The sequence below is a fragment of the Miniopterus schreibersii genome (assembly GCF_964146895.1).
Source record: "Miniopterus schreibersii genome assembly, chromosome: 20".
NCBI lineage: Eukaryota > Metazoa > Chordata > Mammalia > Chiroptera > Miniopteridae > Miniopterus > Miniopterus schreibersii.
This window is the reverse complement of record NC_138122.1, coordinates 11,789,430-11,811,463: the sequence shown is the minus strand read 5'-3', so window position 1 is coordinate 11,811,463 and position 22,034 is coordinate 11,789,430. Positions and strand designations below refer to the sequence as shown.

The 22,034-nt window shown below is 55.7% G+C and overlaps 3 protein-coding genes across 5 annotated transcripts; 1 reads left to right on the top strand and 2 right to left on the bottom strand.

The window, feature by feature from the left end:
- Nucleotides 1-430: 430 nt before the first annotated feature.
- Nucleotides 431-5,730, top strand: NRGN (neurogranin). 3 transcript variants are annotated; one of them, XM_081122919.1, is made up of 4 exons: nt 431-623; nt 4,086-4,312; nt 4,521-4,538; nt 4,933-5,730. In XM_081122919.1, the coding sequence occupies exons 1-2, from the start codon at nt 609-611 to the stop codon at nt 4,305-4,307; spliced, it is 237 nt and encodes a 78-aa protein (XP_080979045.1). In that variant the 5' UTR covers nt 431-608; the 3' UTR covers nt 4,308-4,312; nt 4,521-4,538; nt 4,933-5,730. The 3 variants fall into 3 exon arrangements, with proteins under 3 accessions (XP_080979045.1, XP_080979046.1, XP_080979047.1); XM_081122920.1 differs by lacking the exon at nt 4,521-4,538 and having other exon boundaries at nt 4,916-5,730; XM_081122921.1 differs by lacking the exon at nt 4,521-4,538 and having other exon boundaries at nt 4,933-5,729.
- Nucleotides 5,731-5,971: 241 nt separating this feature from the next.
- VSIG2 (V-set and immunoglobulin domain containing 2) lies at nt 5,972-10,748 on the bottom strand. Its single transcript, XM_081123384.1, has 7 exons — nt 10,337-10,748; nt 9,861-10,024; nt 9,113-9,320; nt 8,188-8,346; nt 7,106-7,225; nt 6,846-6,990; nt 5,972-6,163 (listed from the first exon to the last, which is right to left on the bottom strand). Exons 1-7 carry the CDS (start codon nt 10,395-10,397, stop codon nt 6,031-6,033), a joined length of 990 nt encoding a protein of 329 aa, XP_080979510.1. The 5' UTR covers nt 10,398-10,748; the 3' UTR covers nt 5,972-6,030.
- A 342-nt stretch (nt 10,749-11,090) lies between these two features.
- On the bottom strand, nt 11,091-19,311 carry LOC308550005 (endothelial cell-selective adhesion molecule-like). Its single transcript, XM_081123282.1, has 7 exons — nt 18,964-19,311; nt 15,629-15,816; nt 14,425-14,626; nt 14,076-14,231; nt 12,533-12,655; nt 12,128-12,254; nt 11,091-11,897 (listed from the first exon to the last, which is right to left on the bottom strand). The coding sequence occupies exons 1-7, from the start codon at nt 19,031-19,033 to the stop codon at nt 11,630-11,632; spliced, it is 1,134 nt and encodes a 377-aa protein (XP_080979408.1). The 5' UTR covers nt 19,034-19,311; the 3' UTR covers nt 11,091-11,629.
- Between the last annotated feature and the right edge of the window lie 2,723 nt (nt 19,312-22,034).

Genomic DNA, 22,034 nt, shown 5'->3' with positions numbered 1-22,034 from the left:
GGTCCGCCGACAGCGCTCTCCATTCCTCAGCAGAGTGTTGATGGGACTTTTTAACCTGTAAGTCTATGGGGCTTTTCTTTGAGGGCTGAGGGGGAGGGAAGCTAGAGGGGACCCTATTCGGGACTCTGGCTAGTTGTGGAAGTGTGGGGAGGTGAGAAGGGGAGCGCGGTTTTCTATATACGGTTGGGAGGGTGTTGTGCCCAGATGTGAGTTTGGCTGCGCCCGGGATGTCGGGGGCCCCCTGCCTGGCAGTCTGCCGCCTCGGCTGCGAGGGCTTGGATCTGGGAGGAAGAGCGTGTAGGAGGAGTGGATGGAAATGTGTGGGAGGAGAGGTTGGGGCGGGAGCGGGAGCTCGGCGGGGGGCGTGGCCAACCCTCCCGTTTCCCCGCCCACCCTGTCTGAGGCGGCTCGTGATTGGCTTCTAGACCGCAGGGCTCAGGTTACATTCGCGAGCGGAGCGGAGCGCGGGAGAGCGGACCCGGGAGCGCAGCTGAGCGTTCGGCGCCCGTCGGCGCGCGTTGCTCTGCCCCCGAGTCTCCACCCGACCCCGCACAGCCCCGCCCCCGCCCTGAGCCAGCTCCGCCCAGCCGAGGACCCCCAACACCAGTATGGACTGCTGCACGGTAAGTTAGAGGGCCTGGGGGACGGGCGCCCTGCTCGGTCTGGGGCAGGGACTCCTGGGAACCCCCTGGAGGCTGAGGGAGACAGGGAAGTGGGTGCAAAGACCTAGGAGCAGTAGGTGTGCCTGCTGAGACCTGGTGGCGGGCGGTGGAAGGCGCCCGCCCGACTTGGAAGCCCTGGGAAAATGCTCCCCATCTGCGGGGGCGTCTGGCCGCCCCTCCTCCAGGAGGTCTGGGTTGGACTGGGAACTCGGCGTGGCTCTGCAGCAGGGAAGCTGCAGGTTAGAGGAAAAGAGCAACTTCCCCCTAGAGAGATGCTGGAAACCACCGCCTAGTGATGCTGCAGCGACTCCCTTCTGACTCCTTTCACCTGGCTTGCGGCCCCCGTCTCGTTCCCCACCCCACTGCCGCTGCGGTCGGGGGGCGCGCGGGATGATCCGCGGGACCTTCGAGCCCTGTTTGGCGCAGGGTAGGATACTCAGTTCACACTGGTTAGCTTAGTAGTGCTGATGGACAGCGAAGAGCCTAGTCGGTGTGATTCCGGGGAGGGGTTGGCCCGGCTCCCAACGCCTTCTAGCCCCAGAGGGGACTGGGTGACCGCGAGAGAGCCCTGCTGGCGAGGGAGGGAAGCGTCTGCAGTTTGTCAGCGCCCACGGAGACCTGGATGCGCAAGTGCCTAACGTCAAAGTAGGTTGCTGATAAGGGGACTCTGGCATGAACGCGCCTAGCTCACTAGAGGAGTACAGTGATTATAAGTTATATGTATATGTATGTATACATATGATTATATATACATGCATATATATAATTTACTTTTATTTTTTAATTATTGATTTTTAGCCCCTACATATGGAGAAAGACTACTTGCATTCTCAGCCATTCAGTCAACCCAGCTAATGATACAAGAGCTTATGACTTTGCTTGCTCCCCACCCTCCACCCTTAAAAAAAATAAAGTGAGGTTTGGAAGAAAGAATAGCCCAGATTATAAGAGGTGAGACTTCCTTATAACTGGGTACCAAGAGGCAGAAAGAACTTAGGACCATGTCACTGTGGTGGTTGTTATGATTTTAACTCATGTTAATCGTAACTCATGTTATGACTTTAACTCATGGTTGTTATGATTTTAACTCATGTTAATACTAATAATAGTTGTCAATTTGTGAATGCTTACCATGTACCTAACACTTTATATTTAATCATCACAATGGCCCTGTGAAGTAGATATTATTTTCTTCATTGAACAGATGTGCAAACTGAGGGTTAGAAAGATTAAATGATTTGTCCAAGGAGGCACAACTTCTAACTGTGGAGGCAGGATTCAAACATAGCCTTGTCTGATTCAAAACCTTTACCTCCTCTCTAAATATTTACTAGTTTTCTCATTATAAAGGTAATATGCTCATAAAAGAAAATGTGAAGACTAAAGATAAGAAACATGTCAATCACTACAATCCCACCCCCTGGAAAAGCCCTGGTAACATCTCTCATTCCAGTCTTTTCCTCTGTTAATCTCCAGGAAGCAGTTTTTGGTTGTGGAAGGAGGAATGGGCTCTTAATGGAGGTTCTTGGGTTCCACCGAAGAGGAGCCCCTTACCCCAAAAGTATTTTATAAAGTAGAGAAAATAAGTGCATGGAGGGTTCTGCATATTGGGGGGGGGGGATATTGCTGAGATGGTAAGAATGATGGGGAAGGGAAAGCAGGCAGCAGGGTAAGTGGGAAGGGGTGAGAGAGCAAAGAATTCAAGAGGCTGGGGGAAGGAATGTAAGTTGTATCAGATAGCGCCTTCAGGAGTAATTGGCGTAGAATGTTGGGTCCCTTCCTGTAGGCCCAGGTCTGCCCTGCCCTGCTCTTGAGTCCCCAAGAAGCACTGAGTGATTGGCAGGCATGTTTGGAAGGAGTGTCCCCTAAACAAAGGGGGAGCTGCCCACCAAACAGTACAGAAGAGGCAAATACACGGTTGTCCCCATTGTCCTAGCTGGGATGGGTGTTGAGGGCAGGTCAGTCTTGGTGTTGCCGCGGAAAGAAACCCCTTTCCCACAGCTGCCAGCTGAGGAGAGGTGGGCTGGGACTGGTTTCTTAGATTATTGTCCTCTTTTGAGGAGACACTTCACAGTTCCCTGCAAATATCCCAAGAAGGCTTGAGCTCTGAGAATCAAAGAACTGAAAAGTGTTACTGTGGTTTATAGGTGGGGAGTAGATGTCAGGGAGAGAGCACTATACCAGAAGACAAAAAGTGTGCGGGGGGGCCCCCCACAACTGCGTTGGCCTCTTGTTCATTCCTTTTAACTGCATTTAACTCAATTATGGGCACACACGGAAGAACTTTGAAATCGAGGAAATGAAGACGGCCTTCGGAAGCATGAGGAGGAAAGGCATTTGTAAACCTGCGCTTAGACCTCTGGGGGTTAAATCTGAAGCCCCACTGACACCTATCCCACTTTTGTGAACTGGATGGGGAAATGAATAGAACCGAATGACTACACGAGATCTTGGTCGTCTCGTGCCCAGGAAGTAAAACAGTGAAAGCCGTGGAAGTCCTCTGGCCAAAAAGATGAGGGTAGATTCTTAGAAGCCAGAGGGTCAGATCAAAGGAGAAATGCTCTTCTGACTGCAAAGTAACCACCCGCATCCCAACCCACATTAACACCCTGAGTGCAGAGGGGCTGAGGGGCTGAGGCCCTCTCCATGCCAGAGCCTTGCCTCTGAAATCAGCGTGGCCCAGTCAGTTCCCTGCCCCTTTCTGCTCTCAGCTGGGGCAGGCTGTGGGAGAAACAGAAAGCTGGGGTGTGGGGGTGAGTCTGATTATTATTAGGACGAACCATATGAAATTGTTTTTCTATGGCCACTTTTGGCCGACAACAACAACTATTTCACATCAACTTATTATTGAAAAGAATTGTAGTGATATCTACCATTTATGGAACACCTAGATTGTGCCAGAAACTTTATGCATATCATGTTGTTTATTCTCCCCCACAACCCACAGAGGTAGATAATATCCTGACTTCAGAAGGGGCCCTTTTGAGCTGGAGGCACCTCTGAGGACGGGGAGAGGCAGCCACATCCAGGAGTGCCTGCTGGCGTTCACCCCGCCCCCTCCAGCCTGCTCTACAGCTCCCCCAACTCCATTGATGGCGAAGGGCTCTGGGCCGCTCAGGGCTCTCTGGCTGTCTTGCGTGGCTGTCTTGGATCCCACTCCACCCATGACTTCTCTGTCCTGAGTGGGGACCACAACTGTATCCACCTGAACCTGAACCTTCCTTTTTTCCTGCTGCTGCCCAGGAGGGACACACACACCCACACACCAGCGCACCATAGCCCTTCTCGGTGCCTTCCCTGCGCTCCCCACTCCCACGTCACCCTCGCCCACCCCCCAGGCTCCGCTCCTACCCCACCCCCACCCCCACCCCCACCCCCCGCCTCGGCCGGGTCACCGCACAAATACCCCTGCCCCGCCCCCAGGAGAGCGCCTGCTCCAAGCCTGACGAGGACATTCTAGACATCCCACTGGACGACCCCGGTGCCAACGCTGCCGCTGCCAAAATCCAGGCGAGTTTCCGGGGCCACATGGCCAGAAAGAAGATCAAGAACAGAGAGAGCGGCCGGAAGGGCCCAGGCCCCGGGGGGCCCGGCGGAGCCGGGGGCGCCCGGGGAGGCGCGGGCGGCGGCCCCAGCGGAGACTAGGCCAGGTGAGCGGTGCTTTCCCAGCCCCCGCTCCTCCCCCGAAGGAGCGAGGAAGCCCGAAGGCGGGCTGAGGGAGGAGAGGGGTTTGGGGAGCTAAGGGGGGGGGCAGGAAATCCAAGACAGGAGGAGGGGGGAGCTTAGGGCGCTGCGCCCCCGAGAGCTCACCCATTTCTCTCTCCACCCTCCCGTGTGCCCCCTCTCCCCCGGCCGAAGAACTGAGCATTTTCGAAGGTAATGGTAGGACCTCGAAGGCGAGGTGGGAACCCCGAGTGGGAGGGACAAAAGGACCCAGTCCCCACCCCTTCCCTCTGCCCGCCCTCACCCCTCCCAGCCCGGGAAAAGGCATGGTGCGGCTGCGGGGTTTTGGATACAGCAAGACGCCTGAGGCGGCGACAGGGACACACCTGAACCAACACGGATATGCAGTCACCCCGTTTGGCTACCTGAGCAAGGCCGGGGGCGGGGAGGGGGGCTCTAGCGCACAGTGGCGCGCACACGTACCCGCCGCGGCTCGGGTGGGGGTGGGGTTCAGGGTGCCTGGGACCCCCCGCCCTGTTGTCCGGGTCTAGGAGAGGGGAGAGGAAGTGCCGGAGAGGGCGGGGGCTCAGACCTTCTCTGTCCTCAGTTCCCGAGGAGAGATGGATGCCGCGCCCCTTCGCAGCGACGAGACTTCCCTGCAGTGTTTGTGACCCTCTCCTTCCCACCGACCTGCCAGCTTCAGGAGCCTCCCTACGTCCCCAAAGGCCCTGTCCCAGACAGGCTCCGTGGAGGAGTCGCTAAGTCCGTGCCCTTTCATTTGGCTCTCCATTCTAGTATGGTCCCGCGCGCCCTTCTCCCCACCCTAGCCCCAAACTTCGCGCCCCCGATCCTTTGCTTCCCTGTCTCCCGCACCAGCATGCAGTTCTGCCTCCGCAGCCTCCGTGCGCTTCCCTGAGTGCACCGCAGAGGGCGCCCTACCCTCTGCTTTGCCCCAGGACACCCACTTCCAAAAAGCCCTTTTGTTCAGTGCACAGCCAAAGGGGGCGCCTTTCGTCTCTGTGCTGTTCTCGCCCTCGCCCAGCCTAGAACTTTGGGTCTGGGGCGAGGAGAGCGGGGAAGAGAGTTTTTGTGGTGTCTGATACCCCTTGCTCAGATGGGAAGGGAAGTCCCTATTTCACACCCCACCCCACGCCTGCCTGTTATCGGCCCTCCTCTCACCCTTGCGCATCGGAGAGCCACCCTCCCGTCAGCTCTCTCCTTGTTTTTTGGACGCTAAGCGCTGGGGTGGCTCGGTGGGAGGACTCTGTTGTGGCCTGGCCCCCGCCCTGATGGCTCCGCCCCAGACGGGCTCCTGGGGCTGTGGCCGGAAGGTTTTTTATCTACGAGTGTGCATGTGACTGTGCTGGGTTGGAATGTGAACAATAAACAGGAATGTCCAAGTGTTCCAAGGGTGCCAGAGGGGAGGGTGCTTGGGTGCACAAAGCCACTGCTCAAAACTTGAACACGTCTTTGACCAAACCGAAAGGTGGAGGTGGGAGGGGGAAAGGGGCGAGGGACCTGTGATAGAACCTACCCTTCCCATCTACAGCATCATATCTGGGACCTCAAGCCCATCCCTTCCATTACTGGTAATGCTCTTGGGGCCGTCTAGGGGAATGTGCTATACCACAGAAAGAAGCGGGAGACAACATGGAACCCAGGGGCTTTAATTGCTGATATTCCCCCTTAGCGATGGGCAGGGAAATCAGACGACCACAGGGAGCTTAGACTTGGTGGTCTTCACAGTGGCGTCAGAGAGGGGCTTCTCCAGGAGCCCATTGCTAGGATCGGCCCTCATAGAAGTTTGTTCAGAAATCCCAGGAGCGATGGCATCCTCTCTGATAGATATAAGCACATGCTTAGTGAAAGCTGGAGGCACCCCTCAGAGGACACCCCCCCCCCAACCCAGGGACTTTTACACTTTACGGTGCCTGAGAATCGTCCGTGGAACTTTGGTTGAAATGAAGATTCCAGGCCCCATCACCCCCAACACACACTCACACAGATACACAGATTCTACTTCAGAAGGGGTAGGAAGTGGCCTGAATCTGAATGTTAACAAGTTCCCAGTGATTTCTATCCAGGTAAACGGGTGGATCACACTTGGAGAAATACTGCTATGGTCCCTATTTTGGACCCCACCATTCACAGCGGGTGACAAAGGCAGCTTTTCTCTCTCCTCTCCCTGCTGCCCCACAAAGAATTACACTCAGCTGACCGCTCGGGGCAAATCTAACTCCTGGCGCCCGCGTCCTGTTGATGTGTATGAAAAGGCCTTAAAAACCAAAAGGTGAGCATTCTTTTAAGGATGAGGAAGGTGAGGGCGGCTTATGCGTCAACCCGACCCCATGCCTGCCTGTGATCGGCCCTCCCCACACCCTTCCACACAAATACACAGACCATGCTGCCACTCCTGCCACCAAATCCCAGGACTGAGTGTGAGGGCTGACCTTGTCTACCCTTAATCCCAGCCCTAGCCTGCCTCCTCCTCCGCACCACCCCGCCCTCCTTTCTGCTCACCGAAGGTCACTACCCCTGTATGTCTCCTTGGGCTTCTTCTTCCTCTCTTTCTGGAATCTTATTAGGCAGAACGTAGCCACGGACAGGAACAGCACGCCCAGGAGCACTCCGATCACAGCCCCGGCCACTCGGCCTTTGGAAGGGTCTAAGGATACAGGACCCTCAGAGCTGCAGACCCTCCTCGCCCCCCTCCCCCCCACAATCTCCTGTAGCCTCTGCAATCCAGGCCTGCCAGCCTGGCCTCTGCCCAGCATCCCTACCAGTCACAGAGACGGTCAGTTCACAGGATGCACTGCCCATCTGGTTGGTGGCCACACAGCGGTAGGTGCCCGAGGAGGCCAGGGAGAGATTGGTGAGAATGAGCTGACCGGATACATCATCTAGAGAGCAAAGAGGAACTGTTCCATTACTCACTCGATGCACAGTGACCTCCTAGTATGACGAAAGCATTTTTCATTTCATCCTTACAACCATCCTGTCAGGAAGGGACTAACCTCATTTTATTAGTGGGAAAACTGGCTCAAAGAATGCAAATAATTATCCATAGAGACCCAGAGAGGAAATGCCAAAGCCACTGCAACTTCTGTGCCCTTTCCACCCTATGAGGCAGCCTTTTCAGGGGAGGGGGAGACCGTACGCACATGAAGGATTCAGAAACGCAATGGAATTGGGTGGGGAGCTTACTGGCTGACGTCTGGTTCCTGGTTGGGAGAAAAAGGCTTCATCGCTAGAAACTGTGTCCTCTAGGATGGCCCTAAGCTGGACCAAGTGCTTTTCCAAGCTGTTGCCTTCCCTTTAGAAGGCAGAGCACACACCAGGAGGCAATCTGGGGGCTCTCTGAATTGATAAAGGGTTGGCTGGGGCTGGGGCTGGGGCTGAGAGAGGGGCACTGCAGCCAGCAAGAGGAGGCTGAGAAGCCAAGGCTCTTAGCCAGCTATATGGTTCCTACAGAGAAATTGGCTAAGTGACCCAAGACAGTTCATGCTACTCTGCCTCAGTTTCCCTTCTGGGAAGTTTGGAAATGATTCATGTCCCTTAAGATCTCTAAAAGAAATCCCTCCAAAACAGGCAAGTGGGAATCACAGAATGTCCCTGCCTTACACTCTCTTCCATAACATCGGAGTATAATTAGCTTGAGAAATGCTTCCAGGATCATTCAGTCACAGACTGTGCAGGGAGACAGACAGAGGGGCCAATACAGGCACCAAGGCAGACACAGGGAGAGGGTATAGCATTTGTCTCATACCCACAGGCATGGAGCTAGTACTATGTGTGTGGGGGGGTTAGAGAGCAGATCTGCCCAGGTCCTGAGTCCCCTCTTCCTCGACGCCCTGGCCCTTACCTTGCACCATGCTGCCAGGAGAAGGTGTAGGAGAAGATCCAAGACGGACCCAGTTGTACACTGGCCTGGGAGCTCCTTCAGAAGAGCTGCACCTCAGTGCAGCAGAGCCCCCCACAGAGATTTGACCAGTCTGACTGCACAAGGGGCTACTGGGGGGCACTGCAGAAAACACAGAAAGACCCTTAGTGATCTTCCAACCCCACCCTCATTAAGTGCTAGATTTCCTAACTCAATATTCCTACCAAATAACAGTCCACTTTTGTTTACATACCACTGCATCCTCAGGAAGTGATCTGCATTATTGGAAATTCTGATGGTTAGAAAAATGTTCTTGTGTTGAGCCCAAATCTATGTTAATATGATTATCCACCCGTTGGTCCCAATTCCTGCCCTTTGGGCTCACAAGAGATATGAAAAATCTCTCCTCCACAGGACAGCCCTTCAGAATTCTGAATGCAGCTGCCATTCAGCACCTCCTAATTCCATCTAAACACCCCAGCCTCTTCAGTAGTTTCTTCCATGTGCTCAGCTCTCAGCAGGCTCTAGTTTGGGGTGAGATGTAAGCTCTGAACACAAAACTGGTCCTTAGCGTGGCAGGGGCCCTTGTTCCTTTAATGGTCATCCCCCTTCTCTGCCACTGACCTGGGGAGGGACAGAATCTGAGACACAAATGGGAGGTTCCCCCAAAGATGGAGCTGTTGGGGACATGACTCAAACCCTATGCGTGGGACCTTCGTTACTAGGGATGAGCATTCTGTGGAGGGTGGAGCAGGAGTATGACTGGCTGAATTAGGCTTTAGGAAGGAGGTGCTGCCCCTTGGGGTCCCCAGTACAATTGCGTACTTGGGCTGGAAATCAGGATATGGGGAGATTTATCAGGGCCAGTATAGTCTTTCAGGGTATGTGGGTCCCCAGTCTGCCTTACCCAGCACAGTAAGGTTGATTAGCCCCAACCCGTTGGTGTAGAAATCTGGCGGGTTGTTAACTTGGCAGAGGTAGGTTCCAGTATCTGAGGGGTTGACATCAATCAGCTTCAGGGTGGCCACTCCTCCTGTGGGGGGGTTCTGAAGCAGGCTGGCCCGCTTTGCCTTAGGACCAGTTGGATACAGTTGTCCATTGGTGAAGTACAGGATCTGGGGAGAAGCAGGAGACACACGTACGCTCCTTTTCCTGGCTGGCATCAACTCTACAGTCCTTTCTCAAAAGCCCCCTCCCTTCCACCAGCCAGAGAAGCTGATATTCTGTAGCCAGAACCATGAAGGTCTATCTCCCCAAATACCAGCCCTTCCCCAAGTGGGAAATGAACTATATTCATTGCTTCCAGCTAAGTATGGCTCTCAATGTGGGGGGGAAAAATACAATATTCTCGGAAGGGGCAGCATTTTATCTTATTTTCAATCACAACAGCTGAGCGTCAGTTAATAGCATTTATCAACTGCAGCTGGGGCTGCACTAACACGGAGTTGCCTACGGAGCCATGGTGTAGGAAGGCGGCTGTGGGAAGCCATGTATGTGACCTGGGATTACGCAGATTTCGGTCCCCAGACCCAGAAAGAGTCCATTGATTTTTTTCATCCAAGCATCCTGATCTCCCAACGCCCCTCCCTGCCCTCACCCGGGGTGGGCCTGGGCCCCAGGCCAGAACCCCCTGCCCCAGCCCTGCCCCAGCTCACGGGAGCCGACGCCGAGATGGGCTTCCCGGGCTGCACGAAGCTCCACTCCAGGGCGAAGCTGTCGGTCACCGACGTGCTGTAGCCGCAGCGCAGCTCGGCCGTCCGGCCCGTCGGCGCGCTCAGGGGCTCCGCGGGCACGTGCACCTCCACCGCCCGCCCGGGGGCTGGGGGCGCACGGGGAGGGGCGCTCAGACCACCGACGGGAGGCGGGTGGGGGGGGGCGGGCTCCAAATCTCGGGGGGCGGGGGTTCTGGAGCCCGGCCCACCGGCCTCCCGCAAGGAGGCTGGGGGCTCCCCCCACCCCACCCTCCTCGAAACCTGAAGTTTCAGGAGGGAGGAGCGCACGTCGCGGCCGAGAGCTGTGGGTTTAAGGACGAGCCCGGCCGGGTACGCGGGTGTGTTTGTCGCGGAGAGGAAGCAATGGTTCTGCGGGGGTTCAGCCCTCCCGGGGACGCCCCTCCCGGCCCCCTCCTCACCCGTCATGTAGACCAAGCCCAGCAGCGCCCCGCACAGCAAAGGCCCGGGGAGCCGGGCCATGGCCGCGTCCCGCCGTCGCTGGTCTGGTGCCCGGGCCTGGAAGGGAAGGCGGCGCCCGCGGGGCAGCCTCCCCGGCCGGGCAGGGGCGAGACCGGCTATCTCAGAGCAAACAAAGGGAGAGGCCGGTGCCCTGCAGTAAGGAAACGCCTCTCCCTCCTCCAGGTCCAGGTCTGGAACCGTTTTAGCTCTACTCCCTTCTTCTGCCGTCTTTCCCCCAATTTCTGAAGCTGTGGGGCCCTGGGGAAAGGGCTGGGCTGCGGGTGGGCCCCCGAAGGGAGGGGTCAGAACTGCAGCTCTGTAGGGAAAAGCTGCCCTGGAGGCCGGGGGAGGTGGTCTGACCACCTGTGAGCCAGCAAATGACATCCCTGTGGGGCCTCACACCAAGGCCCCTTCTGATGCCTCCAGAGATTCTGGTTCCTTCAAAGCCCCTCCTCTTCTTCCCTGAGATCCCTCCTCTGGCACTTGTATCCCCACTGGCTGAGGTAGGAGTCTCCATGGAAACTCCAGCCCCCTCCCCACTCCCATAGTCCCTCCTTGTTATGGGCAGAGAGGCTGAGACTGGGGGGGGGTGTTTGTTAAGGGTTTGGGGGTCTGGAAGAGGGGAGCCCCAGTCAGGCTCCTCATCTCTGTCTGGGCAGGGGTCCTCAGCTTCTCTTGGGAATTCCAAGTTTGAAAAGGTAATTCGACTCTCACTTTCCATACAAAAACAATGTAACTTTATTGAAATTTGTAAAATAAAAACAAAAACACATATGAAAACACGCATTTCAAGTTAGTTTAACAAATACCTTCCCTATCCCCTGCCCTGACAAAACCCAACCAAGCCAGCAGGACAGGTTATATTAACGCAGGGAGCTGGAGTGGGAGTGAAGGATGGTGTTAGATACGGGTGGGTTAGAGATCCAGGGGGCCAGGGAGGGGTCCCTGACTGGCAGTTTCTCCACCAGGCCCTGGGGGTGGGGAGAAGGTAACCAATCTCAGCAGCATTCCTCTGCAGTGGTCGGGTGGCCTCGGCAGGGCGCTTAGGTTCTTCCTAACCCGAGGTCCACTTCCTCTTCTACCTCCTGGAAGTTTGAGTCTTAACCAAGACCCAGTTTTCCCACAGTAAAGAAGGGTGGGGGCCGAGGACTGGAGATCTAGAAGGTGGCCACCCTCCCAGATGCAGGCCTCTATGCTACAGTGACTCCCATAGTAATTACTATAGGAAGGAGAGAAACCAGATGGCCGGGCCATCACACCAGAGACCCAGCCTGATTCTGGGCGGGCACCATCACAGGGACAGCACCCTTGCGACTCAGAGCAGAGGAGGAGACCCCACCAGCGCTGGGTGTGGGGGTTGATCTATGAAGGCCGGGCGTGGGGGTTGATGCACCAGGCCTGGGAGGGCCATGGGGTGGTTTGAGAGCTGGTGATGAGGTAATAGAGGAAATGGTCCCATTCTTGGAGATTGTGTCTGAGCCCTTAGGCCAGGGCAGGGTCCGAGGAGCAATGGCATCTTCCCTAGTCATCCAAGAAGTAATGAGGTCAAAAACTGGAAGTGGGAGAGTTTCTTCCTGCCTTGCCTTACTCTCCATTTCCAACCCACTTCAACCCTCCTCTCCCTTAATCTACCCATAGGAATAATGCTTCAGCCACTGCCCACCCTTCCATCAGATGAGCGCTGTCTGAATTCCCAGGCTCTCTAGGGGAGCCAGGGGAGCCCTGGCTAGGCAGAGACCAGGGGCACTTACTTGATATCATTAGCAGGCTCCTCTAGGGCTTTGCCCTGGCGTTGGTACAAGAGGACCACTCCAGTGAGCAGCCCCAATCCAAGCAGGGTGCCCACAACAGCTCCAGCAATCACTGCAGGCCCAGGCCCTGTAAAAACCTTGGTGTCAGAGGGCGACATTCAGTTGTTCCCCACCCTTCTCCAATCCAACTACCCCACTGCCACCATACACAGTTTCTCTTTTTCCCTGATAAGAACGGATGGCTGTCGAGCAGAAAATGGTCACTGACCAAATATTTGTACAAACATCTGACCAGGACAAGTTCCTTGCCCCGTTACAATGAGAGGCCTCAGTAGACAGGCCCTCTCGTGCACCCCCACCCCAACCACTGACCAATCTCCTTAACCCCACTTACCCCTCACTGACCTGTGTTCACTGTCAGGGTCATATTGCAGCTGGCACTGCCCACCTCATTGTAGGCCCGGCAGGTATAGAGTCCAGACATAGAACTGGAAAGGTTTCGGAGGTTTAAAGTCCCACGGTTGGTATCTGTGGACACAATTTTCCATTAAAAAAAGAAAATCCTGCCCCTCCTCTGACTGTCCCATGGGAAACTCAGCTGTCTGTTCCCTGGCAGGGGGTGTGATAAGTGCACTGGGTTCTGCTCCCAGCTGCAGAACCACTGGCTCAATCTCCCTCTCCATTTCCACAGCTCAGTGGAAATGATTCTGAAAGGAAGCTAAAGGAGAGATGATACCCAGAAAAACCAAAACATGATTTTTATTTCTAAATGGCAGAGTGGTGTGAGACAGAGAACGTTAGGCTAGAAAACCTGGGTTCCAGACTAGGCCATGTGACTTTAAGCAAGTTACTTGCTATCCCTGGATCCCAATTTCTTCATCTGTAAAATGGGATAATATGAGCTTCTGGATAGTGTTGAAAGAATTATATGAAATTATAATTATAACAGTTAAAATTTATTGGATGCTTATGGTACAGCAAAGACTAAGTTCTTTATATTCACTAATTTACAAAAGTTCCAAAACAAACCTATGAGGTAAGCACTACGTAAAAAAAATAAAAATATTTATCATAAAATGGTCAAATGAAAAATAGAAAGAGGGACAAAATGAAAATCCTAACACCTGGATTTGTCAACTGCTGACATTTTGCTATACTTATTAAATTTCCTTCCTCTTTTTTTCTGAGATATTTTAAAATAACTACTTTAGCATAAGTCTCCAAAAATTAAGGACATTGTCTCACATAACCACAATACCATTGCCATATCTGACAATTAAAATTCTCTAAAAGCACCTAATACTCCATACTAAAAATGTCCCATCAGTTATATCTCATAAAAATTTTTACAAAGTTTCAATTTTCCCAAAATGACTTTTATAGCTGATGTGTTCAAATCAGAGCTAAATGATATCCCGTTTTAAAAATGAGGAAATGTCACGGCTGGTGTGGCTCAGTGGTTGAGTGTCAGCCTATGAACCAGGAGGTCAGGGTTCAGTTCCAGTCAGGGTGCATGCCCAGGTTGCGGGCTCGATCCCCAGTAGGGGGCGTGCAGGAGGCAGCCGATCAATGACTCTCTCATCACTGATGTTTCTGTCTCTCTCCCTCTCCCTTCCTCTCTCTGAAATCAATAAAGACATATTTAATTTTAAAAAATAAAAACTGAGGAAATGGAGGCACCAGGTCACACAGCTGGTGAGCAGAACTGGAATTTGAATGCAGGCAGATGTCTGGTTCTAGAGCCTCTTTGGTAACATAGTTATAATGAAAGCACCAACACAAGCTTGCCCCTGGCAGGCCCTCTTTCTCCGACCCCACCCCCACCCCCCCCTCCTCCCCAGTCCTTTCAGCACTGCTTCCCTCTTCACCCCAGGCCCTCTGGTACCTCCCATCTTTTCCCCTGCCCCCACCCCAGCCACAGTCTCACTTGTCTCCAGAAATCCCTCACCTAAAAATGGTGCAAAGAAAACCTCAGGAGCCGGGAGTAACCGCTCCCACTGGTATTCAGCAGGGGGCTTACTCCTTGGGGACTTGCAGCTCAGGGTCACATTGGTCCCCGCATGGGGCTCACCCAGGACATGGCAGGATGGAGGAGCTGGAGGAACTGGGAAAGGGGAGACAGGTTAAAAACTCACACCCAAGAGACCAACAGACACCTCCCCCCACACACCAGGTTCTACACACATGCCCTTTGTCACTCCATTTGCCCTTCCTCCAACCTGCACACTCAGCCACTGGGAGAGAGACCCGCCTGACCCCCATGGGTGGGGAGGTATTGGAAAATGTGCGCATCTTACCCAACACTTGGAGATGTAAAGTTTTGCTGGCGTGGCCCCTGCTTTTGCCTTGATGGTCTTGCACATTCACAGAACAGAGGTAGGACCCGGAGTCTTTCTCCTGCAGGCCCTGCAGCCGCAGGGACACATTCCGGGAGGGCATGGGGTAGACCAGGGATACTCCAGGTAGGCTTGATGTGTCCCCGCTGATGTGCGCCAACACCTGGTGTGGGCATAACACCTCCACATTATTACATGCCTGCACTGTGCCCACAGGCTCAGCCAATCCCCTCCCCAAGCTGTCAGACCTCAAATGCCCCTCACCTGCACCCATCTCCCCTAACCTGTACCAGCTCCGCATTCACCCCTGTCCCTCAGCCACCCTCTCACCCCGCCCCCCCCTCCTCTTCAGAACAGTTCTTGATCCCCTGTATATTGTCTCTTCATCTCCCACTTGGGGTGTTTGGAAAGTGCGAGATAATGTAAATAAGGGTTATGTATGAAAGGAGCTTAGATTACAGGGGTATAGCCAAGATTTAAAGAGATCTTTTATCTTTGTCTTGAAACTCCTCCCCCCCCACACACACGCACCAAATGTATACATTCAGGCCCTACAAAACCAGGATCTACCCCTGCAATCTAAGTTTCTTTCATACATACCCCTTATATATCAAATGACCTCTTGAAGACACTTTCTAGGGCTTCAGAGGGAGCCATGCAAGTAAGGGGCTCTGAAAAGTAAGTGTCCTTGGCCTCTGGGTGAATCTGCCTCCGACCTAAGTGTGATGTCAGGAAACCGGCTAGGTGGGGGATCCTGGGAGACTGCCCCTTGCCTCTCAGGGTGGGTGTAAGAGGCAGTGGCCTGTGACTGTGCAAAGCACAGAGAATGTGGCAACAGGTTGATACTCAGCTTTAAAAAGTTGTGTGACACTCGCCCTAACTCTTCCCACCTCAACCCCCCATCCTCGCTCCCTCACCCCATACCCAGAGCAAAGTAAAACACTTCTCCGTGTTTTGTGTGCTGGGTTTCTAGGGAAAGCTGGCGAAAAAAGAATTCTTTCGGGACGCCTCCAAGAATTCTTTCGGGACCGGTGGGGAGGGCCTTGCTTTTCCCGAAACGTTTTCCTGTCCCCCTTTCCCTGGCCCGTCACCTTCCCCCACCCCCACGGTGCCATCCGTTCCCTCCACCCCCACTGGGAGAAGCCGAGAGGCTTTCCTCCCTCACCTGCTTCATATCCTTCCCCTTCTGTTCCAAGAACCACATCAAGGTGAGCTTCTCCCACGGTCGCGCCGACGCCACCTCCCCTGGAAAGGTGTACCACACCGGGAGCACCACCTCCGCGCCCTCGGGGACGTGCAGGCTGGCGAAGCCCGAAGGCACGTGCAGCTGGAGCTGGGCGCACGCGGCGGGCGCTGGGGGCGAGAGCGAGGGGGTGAGCGCGGCCCTGCAGCCCCAGGCGGGGGGGGGGGGGGGCGGCAGGACGCCCCGCCACCGGGAAGGACGGCCTCACCCTCCGAGTCCCGCCCCTGGAGGCCAGAAGGGGACCTGGAGACCGAACCTAGCGCCGGCCTTCAAAGTCATTCTCGCCTGTTCTTCCAAACCTCCGCTTTTGGGTTTGTAGGGGGAGGGGACACAATTATGTGCCGCTTATTTGTATCCAAGGGCGCAGATTTCCAGCGAGGAGGGAAGGGAAGACATCCAAGAGGAAGGGCAGGTTTAATGCTTTTGGTCTACATTCGGCGGAGCCCACTTGCTCCCCCAGTTTCCCTGGGCAGGAGTGAGGGTGGAGGGAGCTCCGAGCCTGGGCAGGATCTGAGCGTTCCTGGCCCGAGTTCCCCACCAGAGGGGTGGAGGGGCTGGGAGGCAGGGGTTACCGCAGCTCCTGCCGAAATCCCCAGAGCAGTCCCCCCCCCCCCCATCCCTTTAGCCCTGACACTTGCTCTCCCTAGGAAAGCAGAGAGTTGGGACCCAGAAGGCTCCTACGGGCCCTTTTGGGGTCCAGGCGATATGGGAGGGTCCTCTGAGTTCGCAGGGAATCTTGGCAGAGCTGGGGCACGAATGACGGTCCCCAACAATCAAGTACGAACTTGTGGCTGCGTGTGTCCGGCGTCCAGGAGGTGGACTGGGATGTTGGTTCAAGGAGGGGACTAGCGAATCAAGGCTGCGCCTAGGCGTCCAGGAGCACTCCCCGTCTGCCCTTTGGAGAGGCAGTGGGCAGAGTCCTAAGCCATTTGGGGGAATACCCCTGGGCTCCCCTCGGGCGGGCCGCCCTAGGCCTGGGCACTCTGCACTGCCACCTCCGCGTGGTGACCAGGAGGCCAACGCAGGCACAGAGGCCGGACTCTCCGCCTTCCAAGGCCTCTCAGGCCAGGAGCACACCCGGCCAGGATGCGCACCACCCCCACTGCTCCCCGCGTCTTTACAGAGCCCCCACACCTAATCCTTAGCCTTCGCAGCACCCCCCCCCCTCCCATTTCCTGGCGGGTCCCTGCAGGCCTGGGCAGGAAACTTGTGCGGGGCGATAAGCTAGAAGACAATGGGGGCGGGGGGGGGGGGGCACGACGCTAGGCCGGAGGCTCTGCAGCTGGAAATTAGTGCCTCAAGGAGCCCCAGGCCCCCAGGGACACCTCCCCCCCCCCCCTTGGGCAGGCGCTTCTCCAGCCGGGCCGGGAGGCCAGGCGGTTCCTACAAACCCTCAGTACTGTGCCCTCAGTCGCCTGCCCCAGGCCCCGTGTGTGACTTCACTTTGCAAGTAGAGGCGGGTTAAGAGGATAGTGCAATGGACACGTTCCCCGTCTTATCGGCCCATCAGGAACCAGGGGCTGGAGCGCCCGAGGCTTTCCCTTCCCTTCCTGGGTGTCGCTGCTGCAGAAGTTCCCAGCTCTTGGTCCCTGTTGGCTCCAGGGTCCACAGTACCATCGGGAGAGAAGGGGGTGGCTGGGTTTGGGCGAAGGCGCCCGTGAGCAGCCCAAGAAAGGGACCCTCGGGCCCACTCCCCAGAGCAAGGGCCGAAAAGGAGTGGAAATGGGCCTGCTCCAAGGGCTACTATTTTTAGTCCCCTCTTGCTCTGAGAAACTCCCCCCTCGGGCTTCTCACGCCCCAGGGGCAGCGGAGCTGGGCCACGGAGGAGCGTCACACACAAGGGCCTCCCGGGGAGCCCAAGTGGGCAGAGCCAGTGGCGGTCCCAGCGCCGTTAACCCTCGAATAGCCCCGGGAGCTCGGCAGTCCCCTTGACACCAGGTAGGGGGCTGAGCCTGGGCTGTCCCTATGAAAACTGAAGCTCAGAGTTCTGTTTTTAAAAAGAGAAGAGTGGTTGCAGGAGAGCTGTGGAGATGCCCAGGCAGCCAACTAGCATTTATAGCCTGGCTTCGGAGACACCCCCCCCCCCAGCAGGGAGTATGGGGAAGTTGGGGGGCAGAGTGCAGAAGGAAAAGAGGTGCTGAGGTTGAAGTTGGGGGGCTGAGAAGTAGAGATACCCTGGAACAGGTACAGAGCCTAAAGGGGCAGGAAGCTGTCCAGGCTTTGGTGGCTGGTGAGCTGCTCTTGAGCCCCACTTTGTCTGGGGGCCCTAATACTTCATGCTCTAACATCCTTGCAGCACAAGGGACACAGGTGAGGGTTTGGTGATCCCCACCTTAGTCCCCACCGTTGCTGAATTTCACTTTACATCTTTCCTAGCCTTACTTGCCCTGGTGACGCCTAACCCGCCCTCCACCCCACTGGGGATCCCTAAAGAGGAATGGCGAGGTCTGGGAGGCACCAGTGGGGCAGACTTAGATCCTGCTGGGTTCTTTTCTCCCCAGTTGGGCCACTTGGAGCTCCTGGGCACCCCTGGGAGCTTTCAACATTCTTCTTCTGACTCTTTGAGACCCTCTCCTCTGTTTCCTATGTACTTCTGGCCCCTGGAACCAAGGAGGGTGGTGGACCTCTGGGGAGCGGGTCCCAATTATGCTCCTCTCGTCATTCAAACCCCTCCCCCATTTCCTGTATCCCAAACGACCTCACAGACATGCTTTTGGGACACCTTCCGTGATTCCCAGGGCACGAAGCAGGAGAAGGGGGCCAGAGGGAGGATCTGGGCTGGGGGATTGAAGTGAAGTTCAGGTGTCAAGCCCCAGACCAGGGAATTCCCCCAGGGCTCTTGTGCATTAGCTTGTGTGGGGTGGGGGCAGGAGAGGAGCTGGAATTAAGTCCTTAAGCTCTTTAGCCAGTGTCTCATCTAGCGGCTCAGCTCATCCGGCTCTGGCTCTGCAGGGAGGTGGTAGGGAGTGGTGGTGGACCAGAGGTCTACCCAGGAGATGCCCTAACCCTCTCTGCCACCACACACACCCCAAACTGGAAGTGGGAGCTGTCCCCAAACAGCTGGGATAGTCAGTACCAGCAGTGATGTCCTGGGTGCAGAGAGGAGTGTGTGTGTGTGTGGGGTGTGTGGGGGGGGAATAAGAGTCAGAGGCCAGCAGTGGGTCCCACCCAGTTTCGCATCAGGCCCCAAAACAGCTCTCTCAGGAGTCGCCCCATATCCTATCTCAAATCCCCTCCTGGCTCTGGGTTTAACTCACCGAAGGTGTTCAGCCCCAGGAACAAAACCAGCAGCAGGGTGGTCGCAGGGAACCCAGGCAGGGCCACCATGGTCTTCCCTGGCCCCAGTGGTCAGGGGCGCTGGCTCTGCGACTCAATGATTGACAGGTACCGAGGCCACTCGACAGCCGGAGGGAGCGTTCTTGGGAGCCAGGCCACTGACACCAAGGGCAGCTCTAGCCAGTGTGTGCGCGGGTGGTGGTGGCCGCGGCGGGTGGGAAGCGACAGGGACAGGGGGCGGGGCATTTGAAGGGGCGGAGAGGTCGCTGTCCTCCAGGGCGGGGCACACTGGTGACCTTCGTGGTGCTCTGGGATCTATTGGCCTTGACCTGGTCAGCACGCAGGGCGGGGTCCGGTAAGCCGGGTGCACGCCCAATGGCCTGGGGCAGGAAAAGGGAAGGGTCCCGACTGCCACGGGGCAGCCACGGCCTCTCCCTCCCGGGGAGGTTTGGGATTCCAGGCGTCCAGGGGCCACTCGGCCCCACACGGTAAACGGCCGGGCTCTGGCCCGACTGACTGGCTCCGAGCCTAACCCGAGCGGCCTTCCTGATGGAAAGCGGGGAGTGGAGTTTTCCCGGGCCGTTGGGGCTCCCCAGTGGGGGGCCGGACCCGCAGGAAAGGCGCCAGGCCCGGCGGTGGCTCGCCGCTCAGCAGCTGGAACGGCCGCCTTCTCGGGGCGGGGGTGGGGCGCAGGGGTGCTGGGCGCGGAGCCCCGCGGAGGGTCAGGGGGTGGGCGGCACCCAACTGTGCGGAGGCTGCGGGGCAGGAGGTAGGAGGCCTGGCCCGCAAGGGACACCCCCGCGTGGGGGCACGGGGACCGTCTTCGTGGGCTCGCAGCATGTTCTCGGGGGCGCCCTAAACCCTGGCCCGAGGGCCACCGGGTCTTAGGCCTGGTCCCTCGAGCTAGGGAAAGATTGGTGGAAGGACGCCCCGGGAGTTGAGGGGGAAACTGAGGCAACAAGATACTCACCTCTGCAAACACCCTCCCCTGGGCCTTATGCTGCTGGGGAGGAGGGGCTGCAGGGAGGCTGCACGGGGCCCCCCTGTGGCTTTACTCCCGGTGGTCTTCGCGGCCTCCCACCCCTCCCCAGGCCCACTCTGACCCTAGATCTCCTTCCCACGAATTTAATCTGACCGCCCCTCCCCCTGCGCCCCCTGGCGGCCGGCGCCCCCTAAAAGAAGCGCGCGCACCTGTTCCCGCTTCCGTCCAACAGGCAAAACAGATGCTCAACCTCCCAGCACAGCTCACCCTCCGCGCAAAGGCCACCGGGGACACAAGGCATCGCCGCGTTTCCTGGCGCTGCCTGCTCTGGGTGACAGCTGACTGGGAAGCAAGTAGCCAAGGCCTCCTGGGTTCCACGTAGTCCAGAGAGTGCTGCTGTAACATTGAGTGTGTACCTTGCGCGTGCACTGCACACAGACCCTCCTGGCCGCTGCTTCCTAGTGCGACTTGCCTGGCTGCTCTTTAAATACCTGCCAGGCAGTGGCTTTGAGAAATGCCTGTGCAAACACTACGCTGCCAGTGCAAACTCTGGCATCGAATACAGTGGCAGCAAAGGCAACAGAAATAGATAAGTGTCCATCTCATACCCTTATGCAGCAACCTACAGGCGACATTGTCAAGTAGACTGTGTGTGTCTGGGGGGGGGAGGGTGCTGTTGGTTTGCTTTTACTGTTCTATCACACTCAAATTTTTCTTGACTTTAGTCAACACTGCAAACCACCCCTTGTAAACATCCCTCCTTTGTTTCCAGACCAGGGGTAAGTCACCCCCAAGTAAGTAACTATGGAAACGCAGTGCAAATCCCTTGGCTGTATATATATCCCAGGAATACCAAAACATCACGTTACACAGGCTGGGCTCATCCCTGTTAAATGCTACCTAAGGTACAGTCTCAACGCTTATTCTCTGCAGCTAGCTTTTTCTTCGGAATCCAGATCCCAAATAATTTGCAACATTGGAAGTACAGCTGCAACCCAAGATTTGTAGGCAGTGAATGCCTCCATGTGACACAGTGCCAGTCCCTTCAGGACTCTTTCACTGCCCTCGCCTCAATCAAAGAATTTCCACACTATCTCCTATTCCAACCCCTCCTTCTTCTGACCCTGAGGCAGTCAAGTGGTAGAATTTAGCATAGCAGCCCCATTACTTGAAGTTTTTGCCAAGATGCATTTTAGGGTGAATGTTGCTCCCTTGTGTAAAATGAGAACATTGGCACAGATGAGCTGCAAGTGACCTGGGAACTACCTGCCTAACCACATTGTGTGCGAGAGCTAAGTTCACGGTTCCATATGTTAAGAGACTTGCAGGTCACTAGTGTTTCTTCAGTCAAACCTCATCTTATATCACTAAAGTATTTTCTAATGCTGATTCTTATGTTTGAATATAATGTCTCCTTGAATCAGTTATAAGGCTTCATTAAGGTCTAAATAGTCTACTTTTTAAAAAATATATATCTTTATTGATTTCAGAGAGAGGAAGGGAGAGGGAGAGAGAGAGAATCAATGATGAGAGTCACTGATTAGCTGCCTCCTGCACGCTCCCTACTGGGGATCGAGCCTGCAACCCAGGCATGTGCCCTGACAAGGAATCAAACCGTGATCCCCTGAATCATAAGGTCGATGCTCAACCGCCGAGCCATGCTGGCTGTGCTAAATAGTCTACTTCTGGTTTTTAGCAATGCTCATGTAGTTATCTGACACCCTGATGTAGTCTTTTCTAGAATGTTCTGGCCAAAGAGACTGGATATTCAGTACCAACAAGCTACTTTCTTTCCAGGTCTCCATTTCCCGATCTCAGCTTTGTCCTCTTGCCTCTATCCCTCCCCCATCCCAAGCCCAATGTTGAAATCATGGACTGGGCCAGTCTTGCTACCTTCCCCATGCTGCTCAGTGGCAGGGCCCCATTCTCAGTAACGTGAGGTAGATCTAAAACATCTCAAGCAATGCTCACCAAATGCTCTGCTCGAGCTCAGAACTTAACAGCAATGGAAAGTGGGATTAAAAAAATGCATTAAGCATACATTAGTTTTGGGGTTGGTCAGTGGCAAAG